Source organism: Grammomys surdaster, unplaced genomic scaffold (assembly GCF_004785775.1).
Source record: "Grammomys surdaster isolate TR1022 unplaced genomic scaffold, NIH_TR_1.0 235, whole genome shotgun sequence".
Classification (NCBI taxonomy): Eukaryota; Metazoa; Chordata; class Mammalia; order Rodentia; family Muridae; genus Grammomys; species Grammomys surdaster.
Genome location: NW_021604680.1, coordinates 978,075 through 991,310, shown reverse-complemented (window position 1 = coordinate 991,310; position 13,236 = coordinate 978,075). Strand labels below are relative to the sequence as shown.

General features: G+C 35.5%; 1 protein-coding gene across 3 annotated transcripts in view; it reads left to right on the top strand.

Annotated features, from left to right (window-relative positions):
• Positions 1-13,236, top strand: part of LOC114626443 (contactin-associated protein like 5-1) — an 867,232-nt gene that overhangs the window by 734,633 nt on the left and 119,363 nt on the right. For 2 of the 3 annotated variants that reach the window (XM_028773850.1, XM_028773851.1), the window contains exons 15-16: positions 6,683-6,810; positions 6,982-7,152. In XM_028773850.1, the coding sequence (XP_028629683.1) occupies positions 6,683-6,810; positions 6,982-7,152 (299 nt within the window). Of the gene's footprint in view, positions 1-4,780; positions 4,791-6,682; positions 6,811-6,981; positions 7,153-13,236 lie in introns of all 3 variants that reach the window. The other variant, XM_028773852.1, reaches the window with a different exon arrangement.

The following is a 13,236-nucleotide window of genomic DNA, read 5'->3' as shown; positions in this document are numbered from 1 at the left end:
AGAGAGAGAGAGAGAGAGAGAGAGAGAGAGAGTTAAGTTGGAACAACAATATGAAAAGAAGTCCTATATGAAAAGGATGGATCCTTTGTGCACTTGGACTGGGAAATACAAACACACATAAAAGTTACTGCATATTGGTGTGGTTGCTCTAGGGGACGACTGATGAAATCTGATGTGACAGTCTACTACTCATTTTCTTCCTGATGTCATCTCTTTTTCTTTGTGGTTCCACAACCCACAGAAAAGCACATGGATGACTTCAGAGAACTGCAGTGATTGTATACTTAAAGAACAGAATTATCATCATGCACAAGAAAAAGAGCTAATCCTGTTTTCTTTGCACATTCACAGCACTGAGATTATGAGCTGATCATGCACATATCATATACAGTTGTTCTTTTTTGTTTTTGGTAGCACTGTCACAGTCTGAATGCTAACTGTAATAAATCCCTAACCAAATTTTTATTATGAAGCAGGATAATCAAATTCTACATGTGTCACTTGTTAACTAAAGGATCTAAATCATCTACCCTCTTCAGGCCTCAAATCATGGTTTTATTTTTAAAAATAAGAAAAGGCAGAATAACTGCTTCTGGAGATTGCTATCTGAAAATTATCTTCACATCTATCAGATGTGGTATGTAGTCAGCCTTGAAAAACTATGTGGTTATTTATATTATTATTTTCTATAATAGTACAAAGTCTTAAATCAATTTTAAAAGACTATATTAAGACTGTGTTTGTTTCTATATTAAATTTATTTTATGAACACAATAGTTAAGTGTATATGTGAAATAAAAGGAAGAACACTAACAAAGAAATATCATGCCAGCATAATAAAATTTCCTTCAACTATCAAATTCTAGGTAGAGTAAAGATAGTTCTGAAAATGCAAAATACCTCAAAATGGAGCTTCTGATAACTTTGCCATATAGTAGATGGACCTGCTGTTGAACTTTGAGTGTGTAACAGAGGAGACTGTGGTCTCCCATAGCATCTGCCGAGGTGACTGACGTGTGATCTTAGGGAATCAGTCTTGCAATGATTGCAAATTAGCAAATTGAAACTCAATCAATTGAATTGTGTTGGGTGTAGAGAAAGCCTGTATGAATAAAATGGGAAGGTCAGCCAGAGACCAACCAAGGACAGCTCCAGGACTCAGGGCTGTTGCAATGCTTACAGTAATGTCTGTGGACGGTGATAACTACATGGAGATGTACCAACTTTGAGCCAGAAGGAAATGCTCTTTGTTAGTGGTATATGAAAGCCTTTTCACACACTGACGTGTTAATATTTTGAAACCTGTTCTTGAATTCACAACCTATCCATTCAATTTAATGTCCTGTATACTGAGAAAAAGGATTTTAGAAATTTAATTTTAGATGTGAAAACAGAAATGTTCTTCAGTGCCAGAAGTAAATTCCTCTGTGGATACCATCAGTGTCAGAGTACAAGGAGATTAAATGGCAAAACTAATAGTATACATGGTACACAATTGTGATTCATCATTTCTTAGATGCAGATGACTCTGGTACATCTTTCTTTACTGCTATAAATCAGTTGTATTCAGCAATGTAGTTGTTAATTTTTAGATATCAACTTTCCATAACCTAGAATTACCGCGAAGAGAATATCAGTTGAGAATTTCATCAAGCTGGCCTGGTGAGGGAATGTCTTAATTGTTAATTATTATTAGAAAACCCAGTTTACTTTAAAAAACATTATCACCTGGGAAGGTAACCTGGATTATTTGTATTGCTTAAAGTTTCCATATAAAAATCATTCCTGACAATGTGAGTTAATCATCAAACTAAATATAGAAATTTCTATGTCATTTGGAAGAGCTTTTTTATACTTTGTGTGTGTGTGTGTGTGTGTGTGTGTGTGTGTGTGTGTGTGTGTAAAAAATATGGGGAAAAGTAGCAAAACATAGCATCTGAGGTTTCTTCACAGGCAGTCTAGATTATGTTGTTACTCCACTGCAGATATTTAAACTCTGCTTTAAAATATCTATTTATGAGTATGTTTGAACAAAGGGCAAATTTATTCTCTGTGTGTATGAAATGTGCAGAGATGTGCTTCTTAGCTGAAGCAGCGTCTTATTATTTGAATGGATTATAAACACAAGCACTCAAATTACAGATATTATGTTATGTATTTCTTTGTATTTTGAATAGGGCTATAGGGGTAGGGTTCAGGTGGCTATTTCATTTATTTATAACTTAGATAAATTATTAAGTGTCTTTCTCCAAATTTCATGAGCTGTATTCTAAATCTTAAAATTTAATATTCCACATGTGGTACGTGGCAACAACTCTCCAATCCAGGATCATAGCTGGATGCCTCTGAATAAATTGTCTTGCCTGAGGCCACAGAGTAGTTCAGGGACAAAGAGGAAAACTAAAATGTCAGGTAGACTATTTTGGGACATTTAACCCAGACACTGGGCACAGCAGCTGAAAAAATTCATTTAATCCTCTGCAAGCTGCTATTCATATGTGCATCCATCATACCAAGTGTTTCAGAAAGGATATCACTCACTCACACTACACAGCTAGAAACTGTCTCAAACATATCAAACAGATACTTGGGAAAGCAAAACAGTGACTTACTTCTTGCCCTTTCTATTCTGTGACCTAAGGAAACTCCTCAGGACTTCCGAGACAGTCTCAACATTTGCAAATGGACATAGTGGGTACACACATATCTTATAGGAATATTGTGTGTACAAAGATTAGACTTGTTCCTAGCATATTTCTGTCTGAAAGTATTTACATAGTCAGTGGTAGTTTATTTATTTTAATTAAATTTGTATTGTTATTTTTAAAGCATTGGTTTATTTTTTGAAAATGTCATTCATGAATACTATGTACTTGGATAACACCTATCCCTTACACTACTTCTAGTTCTTCATGGTGCATGTATGGGCTATACATAAATGCATGTTTTTATTTGTTTGTGCAGGTACATGTGAACATATACCTGTGTACATGTGAACATGTATCTGTGTACATGTGGAATCCAGAAGTAAGCTGTAGAATTAAATATTTAATAAATAAATCCCATTTTCAGGTTCCCTACCCATCTCGATGGTTCGTGTTTCTGAATAACAGATGCGCATGCACACACACACACACACACACACACACACACACACAGCCTTTATATTGTAAAATATCTTAGGTGGCACAATAGCTGGGCCACTGCCAAACCTCTACTACCTCACACTGATAATTCCAAATTACTACTTATTAAATTCTGTGTTTTATCTTGGCTGTTCTGGAGCCAAATGCCTGCCCAACTTGGCTGCACTCTACTCCTTGCTCTACAGGCTCCTTCACATAGCAACCATGCCTGTCTGTTCTGCACTCATGCATGGCATCTCTCCTCACTTCCACACTCTCCCAGCATGGCAGGTCTCTTCTCTCCTCCTGGTCCCAAGCCTGGTAAATTCTAAATGACCTGCCTCTGTCTGTCCTTCTCAGCTATTAGTGGTTAGCATCTTTTAATTACCAATCAGAACCAACTGGGGGCAGATTCCATGAAACTATGTGCAGACGCTCATGTAAGCAGTTTTTTTGGGGAAAACATAATCAGCCTTTATAATACAAGCAGCTACATTTTATTTAATATATTTTAATAGTCTTAAGGATAGAAGGGAGAAATAGTGGTAATTGCTTAAGTTATATAAAGACTAGAGTAACATTATAAGATATTAGATATATGAAGATAGTTAATAAATTTTCTCTTAAACAAAACTTTTTATAGCCATAATCTTACATTGGTAGCAATCTTGACATTTTGATGTAGAATTGAAGTTATGTTTTCTTACATTGATACAGAATTTAAATACTGATACAGGTTTAAGGTTTTCACTGGTATAATTTTTTGTATATTGATACTAAATTTAAAATTAATTTTGTTACTCATAGATAGGCATTATGGCTATGCAAATCAATTAAGAATACAAGACTTAGACCCAGTCCTACTAATAGGTACTATTATAATCTGTTTAGGATAATTAAGCAATGCAAGATAAAGGTCAGATATTAAGCTTATAGTGATATTAAATCCTGATTTAATTACAATAAAATATTTTCAATATTATTCCAATAGTAAATAGCTAAGGGTAGTCAAGGTTGAACAGTTCAGATATACTATATATGTATAGGTAGTCTTCAAAAGCATCAGTGGTCCACAGAATATGGCGTTTAAAATCATTTGATTATTAATAGACCTTTTGTTTAGGAGACATGCCTGCTCCTGACAGTATCGCCATCCCACTTCAAAGAAGATATTGAGCCTCATTACATCCAATTAGAGTCACTTCATTTGTTTCAAGCTTGCCACTGGCTAAGAAATACCCTAATTTCATTCTGCAGACAATTAGTATTCAAAAAAGGACACACAGATGCAGGGTAATCAACGGCTAAGGTCTTCCAAGACAAAGTAAGCTAGTCCTTCATAATTCCTGCTTCATTTAATGTCTATCAGATGGTTCTGGGCCAAAAGACTGAAGAAAAGTTCCAACGCTATGAGAAATATTGAGCACTGTCCGGATAGTCAGCTGTCTCTACAAATTGTATACATTTTGGAAGCTATGTCTTTGTGTTTCCTACATATTCAGGTAATATTTAATTCCTACGCAGGTTTCTGATGCATTTGAAGATTAGTTATAGTCTCATAACTGAATTTCGGTTATTTAACATTAAAGAAGATGTTCTTTATTTAAAAGGATGGTTTTCAGATGGTATTACAAGTTAAATCAAACATAATGCAGGTATAGAATTGTAAAGTCTTTAAGTTAGGATAGATGATAGAATCCTTTTATAAATTGCAAAATATGATGGACTGGATGTTATAAGTGTGTATCATACCTTAAAATTTATATAATTGCTATAATTATGTTATATATATATATATATATGTGTGTGTGTGTGTGTGTGTGTGTGTGTGTGTGTGTGTCTGAAAGAAAGAAGCCTTTTTTAATTGGACAAAAAGTGGGAATATTTTTAGTTTCTCAAACCATAATGATTGTAAGACTACATGCTAATCAAATATTAAACTAATTTATTTTTCATAACAAAAAAGTGGAAAATGTGGCTGAATGTATTATGAAGGTGAATTATGTTCCTTAAAACCTGCTTACACGAGTGTCTGCACATAGCTTCTTGGAACCTGCCCCTCCCCATTTGTTCTGATTGGTAAACAAAAGATGCGAATAGCTCATAGCTGGGGAGGACAGACAGGGACAGGTTTTAGAATTTACTAGCCTTGGGACCAGGCCAGTTGAGCAGCCCTCTGGGTCCAGAGCAGCCAAAATAGAAAATTGAATTTAGTAAATAGTAACTTGAAATTATTGGTGAAAGGTAGTGGAGGTTAGCCAGTTCCCACCTTTTGTCCAATTATAAAAGACTTCCTTTCTTTTTCAGACATACATTGAACATTATTATAACAATTATGCAAATTGTAAGGTATGATACACACTTATAACATCCAGTGTGCTGCCTAAAGATAGTACAATATAACTGCTGTCTGTGTGTATGTGTGTGTTGTGTGTGTGTGTTTTATTCTGGAATACAAACCATTGTGGTAGGTAGTGAACTTGCCATCAAGATTTATTTTTTATAATATTTATTTCAACAGTTAGTATCTGTGTTATTCCTTAGATACTGTAAAGTACATCTCATTATTGGAGACAGGGTTTCTCGGTGGCCTGGAGCTCACCAATTCAGTGCTGTTGGTTGGTCAGCAATCCCCAGAGATCTGCCTATCTTCCCTTCCCAGGCCTATGATTAAGAGTGCTATAGGGCAGGTTTATTTTGTGTATGGTCAGAAGAGCCAGACTGAGGTCTCCATGCACACATTCTAAGCATACTGAACTGACAGGGATATCTGCACAACAGCACAGTACAGGTTTTCACTTCCGAATTTTATGCTTTGCCAAATGGTTCCATCTTAACCTTGATTCCAAAGACAGCTTTAAAAGAAGAAGAAACACTGGATTTCTCTATTCTTTTTGTTTTCCCATCAAAAGAAAACTAGATAATTCCTTATTTGCATAATTAACAAGAACAAAGTCAGAGCCATTAACCAGCAAGATCTTTGTAAAGAACAAAGCAAAAAGCAACCGGTTAACTATAGAGATCCATTTTAACACAACTAAAAAGATGATAAGGAACATTCAAAACTGATTAAAATCTCATGGCAGGTGGTTCAGCCAAGTCCTCTGAGTGAATTTTGAAAGGCATTTGTGATGCCTCTTTTCAGTCTCAGTCCTCAGATGTAAGGTCTTCTTTTATAGGAAAATGAAGTGATGTTTAATGTCACATTAATGCTGTAGTGAATATTCAGTTCCTCTAGACCACAATCGGTACTGTGATATTTGTAAACTACCTATGTTCCTGAAAGCACATTTAGAGAAGATAAAAACAAAAAACAAAAAACAAAAAAAAACTAGTGGTATTTGTATGCAAACCACGGGGTCTGTAATTGGTATTCCAACTATTCACACAGGCCAAAAATAAAAGACCTTCTGTTCCGCTCTTTTCATCTTTAGCCAAACTGCATTCAGTCCAAGTCCCTTTGCAAAAGAGGGGGGTCTTAGCACAGAATCTCTGGAATTCTGCATTTTAACCTTCTTCCCCCCCACCCCCGCCCTCCCGAAATTTATGTTTTACAGGGCAAATGATACTGGTTTGTTTTCCTTCAAAGATCACTTACCTGTAACTCAGATAATTATCACGGATACCAACAGATCAAACTCAGAAGCTGCTTGGAGAATTGGCCCCTTGCGTTGCTATGGTGACCGTGAGTACAACACCTCTCCCATCCCCCATTCTCTGATTCACAGAAGCACAAAATATTTTGGTCCTCTTATCCCTTTTCCCTTCAGTGTCCTCCCTGTCATGAAAATTACCCATAAGCTTTTTTGTACCCCATTAAAAACAAACCGGCCATGAAGGCTTCTCTGCTTTACAGGGCACTTTTGGAATGCAGTCTCATTTTCTACGGAAGCTTCTTACCTCCACTTTCCTACCTTCCATGCGGAATTCAGCGCTGACATTTCTTTCTTTTTTAAAACCACCGCTTTATCTGGAGTTTTTCTAGAAAACCTTGGCATTAAAGACTTCCTCCGACTTGAAATGAGCTGTAAGTGCTGTCATTTATGAATTCAATGTCAGTAGTTCACAGAGCAAGGTTCTACTTTTTAAATCTGTGCCACCAGCCATCAGTACAGGTTTTCAGTGTCAAGCTAATATCACAGGTTATCAGGAAAATTATCACTGAAGCTATTAAATCCATGGTAATGGATTTATTATGTTCTATCAGCCTTTGCCATTATCTTATCAGGATATGTATATTGCAAAAGTAGCCATGCATGTGCATACCATTTGCTAGTTCCATTCTTTATTAAGGCGTGGTTATTTCTTAGCTGTCAATTTAAGCTACCACACCCTAACATTACACTCTATGAGGAGCATGGATGACTACTATTCACCACTCCCTTCATATTCAGGATCCATTTTTTTGTTATAGCCATGCTTCAGAAGTCCATATTTTATGAGCCAGGAGGATAATTCAACCAGTAAAGGACTTTCATGTAAGCATTGAGTACCTGAGTTCAGTTCCTCAGAAACCATTTAGCATAGCTAGGAATGCCCATGACAGAGGAGGCACAGACAAGCCGAGCACTGCTGCTCGTCTAGCAGAGACTCTGTTCCAAAATGAGGCATAGGATAATTGAGTAGAACACGGACACCGACCTCTGGCAAGCATGACCAAGTAACACAGATACACACACACACACACACACATACACACTCATACATGTTCAAGCACACACAGAAGCATGCACACAATTTCTTATCTCCAACCAATAGAAGAGTATAACTAGTCAGTGACAATTTATGCCACTTCTCTCTTTCTACAGCAGCAGAATGTGTGCTGGTCTAGATACATGAAAAATACCTTTGTAAGAGCCTTGCCCCTATCTGTGAAATGATGATCATGAACCCAAATGAGGACTAAAGAAATATGGATGGGAAGACTTTCTACTTTAAAATATTGCATGTCAGCATACTAACAAAAATGCATGAACGTACCAAAAAATACAATAATTAATTCAGTTTTATAAAATGGAAAAATAATGTTTTCATCTGTTTGGGTAACAATAACTTTACAAGTATTTCCTCAACGTTAACAATGACTTTGCTAAAGTTGATTTTCTGTATTTGTTCATCTTCTATTACACCTAGAGGATTGTTTTTTATATTTTATTCATTTTCAATAAGATATTTTTTTCATAAAAACTTACAGTTATTCAAAAGGTTTAGTAAGATTTTTTAACACAAGGACAAGTTTGCTAAAGCACATCATTTTTATAATAGAGTCCAAAAATTTTAAGAGTGTCAAAAATGTTCAAATGACCAAAAATCTTCCCAAAAAATATCTTAACCCAGAATACATCACAGATTTCTCTGCTATTTGGTAAAAGCTGAACAAAGTTACCAGGAGTTTGCAATGGCTTGAGTTCTTTTAACACTAGTGCTGACACCTATGTTTATATACATTCAGATTAGAAGATGCTTTCTTACTCGTAAAACCAATCACATTCACCTGATTTTTCATGGTGCCAGTGGAGTAAGTGGAATTAATTAAATTAACTGTTCTCCAGGATATAATATTTACTAAGTGTTAAGTCATAAAATGTATTCATTTAAGGGTCAATTGTACTTTGTTAAAAATTAACAAGGACTTTAGGATGTGTGCATGTGTATGTGTGCCTTTGGTTATGGAGTGATATATCATTAAGGTTTCTTAAAATTACCAGTGAAGGATGATTATAAAGCAATAAACAAGTATAGAGGGCTTGAGAGAGGGCTCAGACAGTGAAGAACTTACTCTGCAAGCAAAACAAAATAAAACAAAAAAACAAAAAAAACAAAAAAAATATGAACTTTTCACATTTCTTGTAAAAAAATTTAAAAAAGCAGATGTGGTGTGGTTGTAGGTGATAATAATCCTAGTTTGGGGGAGACAAAGAAAATCCTTTTAAGTCAGTGGAAAAAACTGCCTCACACTACAAGTTGGGAGACATCCTGAGGTACGACATTAAGGTTCTCCTCTAGTGTCTCCATAAACATGCACACACATGAATGAGGTACACATGTGTACCAGCGTATCCATGAATGGACACAGACAAACACACAGATAAGTAAACAAATGCAATGTTAAACATATTTTTGACTCTCAGTTGCTTTTCAGTCCTTTACACTGAATGATCTTCATTACCTGTACCTACCTGGCTCATACTCTGCTCTTGCCACAGCTGCTTGAGTTTGTCCTTGGCACCCCTATACCCTTGTCTATGCGGAAGTTTTCTAATAGTCTGAGTGAGCTGATTGACAAGATCACAGTAATGTAACTGCATGAGATACCCTTGAAAGCTAAGCAAACATTTTAACCACAGATATTGGAAATTTGAGAGTTCAACAAAAGGAGACAAGTCCATTTATAGGAAGTAATGGTGGAGGGGTTTGTGTGAGTATACAGCAGAAAGGTCAGCAGCTAAGTGTTTCCTTTGTAGTTTCAGACTACACATAGGAAAGAAAGTGTCTCTGTGTTACTTTTTACTTTTTTTATAGTTCAAAGACTCTTGTAATATTGGTGTAAAATAAAAATCTTTTATACCTAACTTTATCAGACTCTGGAAAGCATGTTGAATGCTAAGGATTCCCTATTGTGGACATAATAACCTTAATCTATATGTAATAAAAAATTAGGCCTTGCAGCCTTTTCATTCACTAAACTCATAGTCAATGTTATGCTGTATTATCACAAGTTAATGAATGATGATGGAATGTTAACTACAGGTCAGTGTCCAATTTGTTTGTACTTTGTAGCAGTGCACTGATTCCTGTGTGCTGTACCTATTTTTAAAAAATTCAAATTGATACTAAATTTAAAAAACACAAAACTATCATGTAATGGTTTATAGTTTACCATCATCATAACGCCAAATATTACTTACTAAGCACAAACACTCGGTATTCAAGAAAACAGCAAAACTCTGTCTTCAGCTACTGTTTGTGTTGAAATGTATAATAAATGTATACATACACACATACCCACATATATATATTTGTGTGTGTGTGTGAGTGTGTGTGTGCATGTGTGTATTCTAGGCTAGTAAAATGTCTCAGTGTATAAACTCCCTTGACACCAAACCTGATGACCTAAGTTAAATCCTAGAATATGTTGGGAACCCTGATGCTAAGGTCAAAGTTTGACCTTACCAGAAAGCCCTGAGCTCAGTGCAAATGATCAATTCCTTTTGTATGTTAGGTTTCCTCTTCTCTTCCCGGGGGAGATTCCCAGATTCCATATCATATACCTGAGGATTGTCATGTAGTCCTTAGGAAATTACAAGCCCAAAGTTTTATATAAATATCATTCAATCTGAATAAAATTGATCTGCCTCTCTGAAGCTTATCTTGTAGTGTTGTCATTTCGACTAGTACTTGCAGGGCTTCTGAACTCCACATCAGCTGCCCCTGCTCCATTGGCCCTTGTGGACAGGTACAGGAGATGATTCTCAGGAGTGTGGAGAGGCAGGAACCCACATGATTAAAGGAGAAAATGCTAATATTTTTAATAAGATAAAAAAGCACCTGCATATTATAATATTACCTCACAGAGTAATATTATCTCAAGTGGTCTCTGAAACCCATCTCAGTGTAATTTAAATAAAAATGAAAGCAGAATTTTTCCAAGTCTATCAGTAGAAAAAAATGCAGATATGTGTGTGGTGTGTGTGTGTGTGTGTGTATTATGCATAGTTAAATATGACAAACATGTTTTGAAGTTATTGGTTTCTATCTGATTTCTCATATATCTCCTAAAATTATTAGCAAGATGTTAATTTGAAGGTAAGATATTCAAAAACTCAGATCAGAATAAAAGTTAAAATTACTAATAATTAAATCTCCCTGTATTGGTGACTGATTAGTCTGGTTTCATACTATACTGAATTCTTTTCACAATCAAGCAGCATCATCTCTGGTCATCACTGTCATTATTGCAGCATAAGCCATGGTCCAACATAAAGATTAGGAAGATAGTCTGATTGGCTATTTTTCTTGTTGTGGGAAAAAAATACTTGCAAGAAGCAACTTAAAAAACAAAAAGTTCCTTTTGGCTCAGAGCTTGAGTATATAGTTCTTAATGACAGAGAAGGCATAGTGTCAAGAATTTAAGATGAATAATCACACTGCATTTGCAATCAGGACACAGAGAGAAGTGAATAATGGCACTCAGTCTTTTGTCTGTTTCTTATTTAGCTAAGGATATCCAAAACCCTAAGAAATAATATAGCCTATATTTAGAGAAGGTTTCTAAGCTCTGCTAACCTAATCTTGAAATCTTGCATAAATATGCCCATTAGTCAGCACAAAGACATTAGATCATGCCACGGTGACAATTCTGATTAACCACCACAATGAGTATGAAGGGTACACAACTATGCACATGTACAAGGATCAGAAGTGGCTAGACATGGATCCAACACAATTTCTTTACTCCTTCAACAATTTCTTTTCCTTACTTTTACCACTGAAGTCAAGAATTTTAGGTCAAATAAAAGGACAAAATTATTTCCTTCCAGATCTGAGGTCTGGGTTCTTCAGGTAGTTCCAACAATATTGTATCAGACAGTGTTTGTGAAATCAAGAATAAAAGCAGATATTGGCTTATCAACAGACCATGTCCCTGAAAAAGTTAAGCAATGTTTTATTGAATTCATATTTCTAATGCCACAAGTGAGTTTGTAGAAGATCAGAGAAATTAGCTGGTCATATTAATCTTGCAACCTCATCTCTTAAGGGGAGTCTATTCATACATAAATCATATACCATCTTATCCAGCTGGTCATTGGACAATCAGTTTATCAGCACACAGTTGTCCTCATCCCTGTCCTGGGCTAGAAGTTGAGGGTGATAAAAATGCCTTTTCATGAAGCTTTGAGCTGAGCAGTGACAAGAACAGTAGAGAATATGTGCTGACACATTCTCTCTGGGTTACAGTGATATACTCCTAGTGTAGAGGAAAGGAAGAACATTACAATGGCCTTTCTTAGACTTCTCCTCACCATGAAATTCTTGACAGTCATTCCACTGAACTATCTACAGACTTCCTATGACAATCTACCCAAAGGAGAGTAGCAAGCTCATTTTTTTTTCATTCATTTCTGAACACCCTGGGAACTAGGTCTAGCTTAGTGAATACAATCCAAAGATCCCTTGAATAATAAAGGAGCAAATCATGAGACAATGTTCCTGTGAGATACTTGCATTATAAAGCTGATGATAGTGTGATAGTGTGACTGGGTCCTGATTTCCTATCCAGCCACATGAGAATATCTGATTGCCCCTTCAGCCTGCCGTGTAGGCTTATGGTACCATTTATTTGGTCATATATCTTATAATGATCTTATAATGTATTCAGTATCTCTATTATATGTTCTAGCCATGATGGCCATATACATAAACTATATGAGATTTGAGATTGGAGGCATGGGTTAAAAATATAAACTCTAGAACATATTACCAGGATTTAAATCTTAGTTCTTCCAGATACTATCAGAACCTGTTTATATCTGTGCCTGTCACCTCATTAATGAAATACTTTAACAAGTTTGTTCTGGGGTTCAACTGAATTCAGTGATAGAAAATGATTTACAGTGAGTCTGGCTTGTGTGATACATTTAGTAATTATCAGTGTACTGCTATTATTATTTCACTGATAACCTTTATGTCCTGGAGGAACAATTTAAATATTCCTGGTCTTTGATAGTTACTTGAATAAAAATAAATGGTGATAAAACAATTTAAAAAGATTTTAGCGGGAGTCCTAGTACATAGATTTAAAAATAATTAGCAGCTAATGAAATAAACACAGCACCTGTCCCTTTTGAGGAGTACAGTCTTGTTTTTTCCAGATAGATAGATAGATAGATAGATAGATAGATAGATAGATAGATAGATAGATTAGATAGAGATAGATATTGATATAGATAGATAGAGATACAGATAGAGATACAGATAGATGATATAGATAGATATAGATTGATTATATATATATATATATATATATATATATATATATATATATATAGAGAGAGAGAGAGAGAGAGAGAGAGAGAGAGAGAGAGGGAGGGAGAGGGAGAGAGAGAGAGAG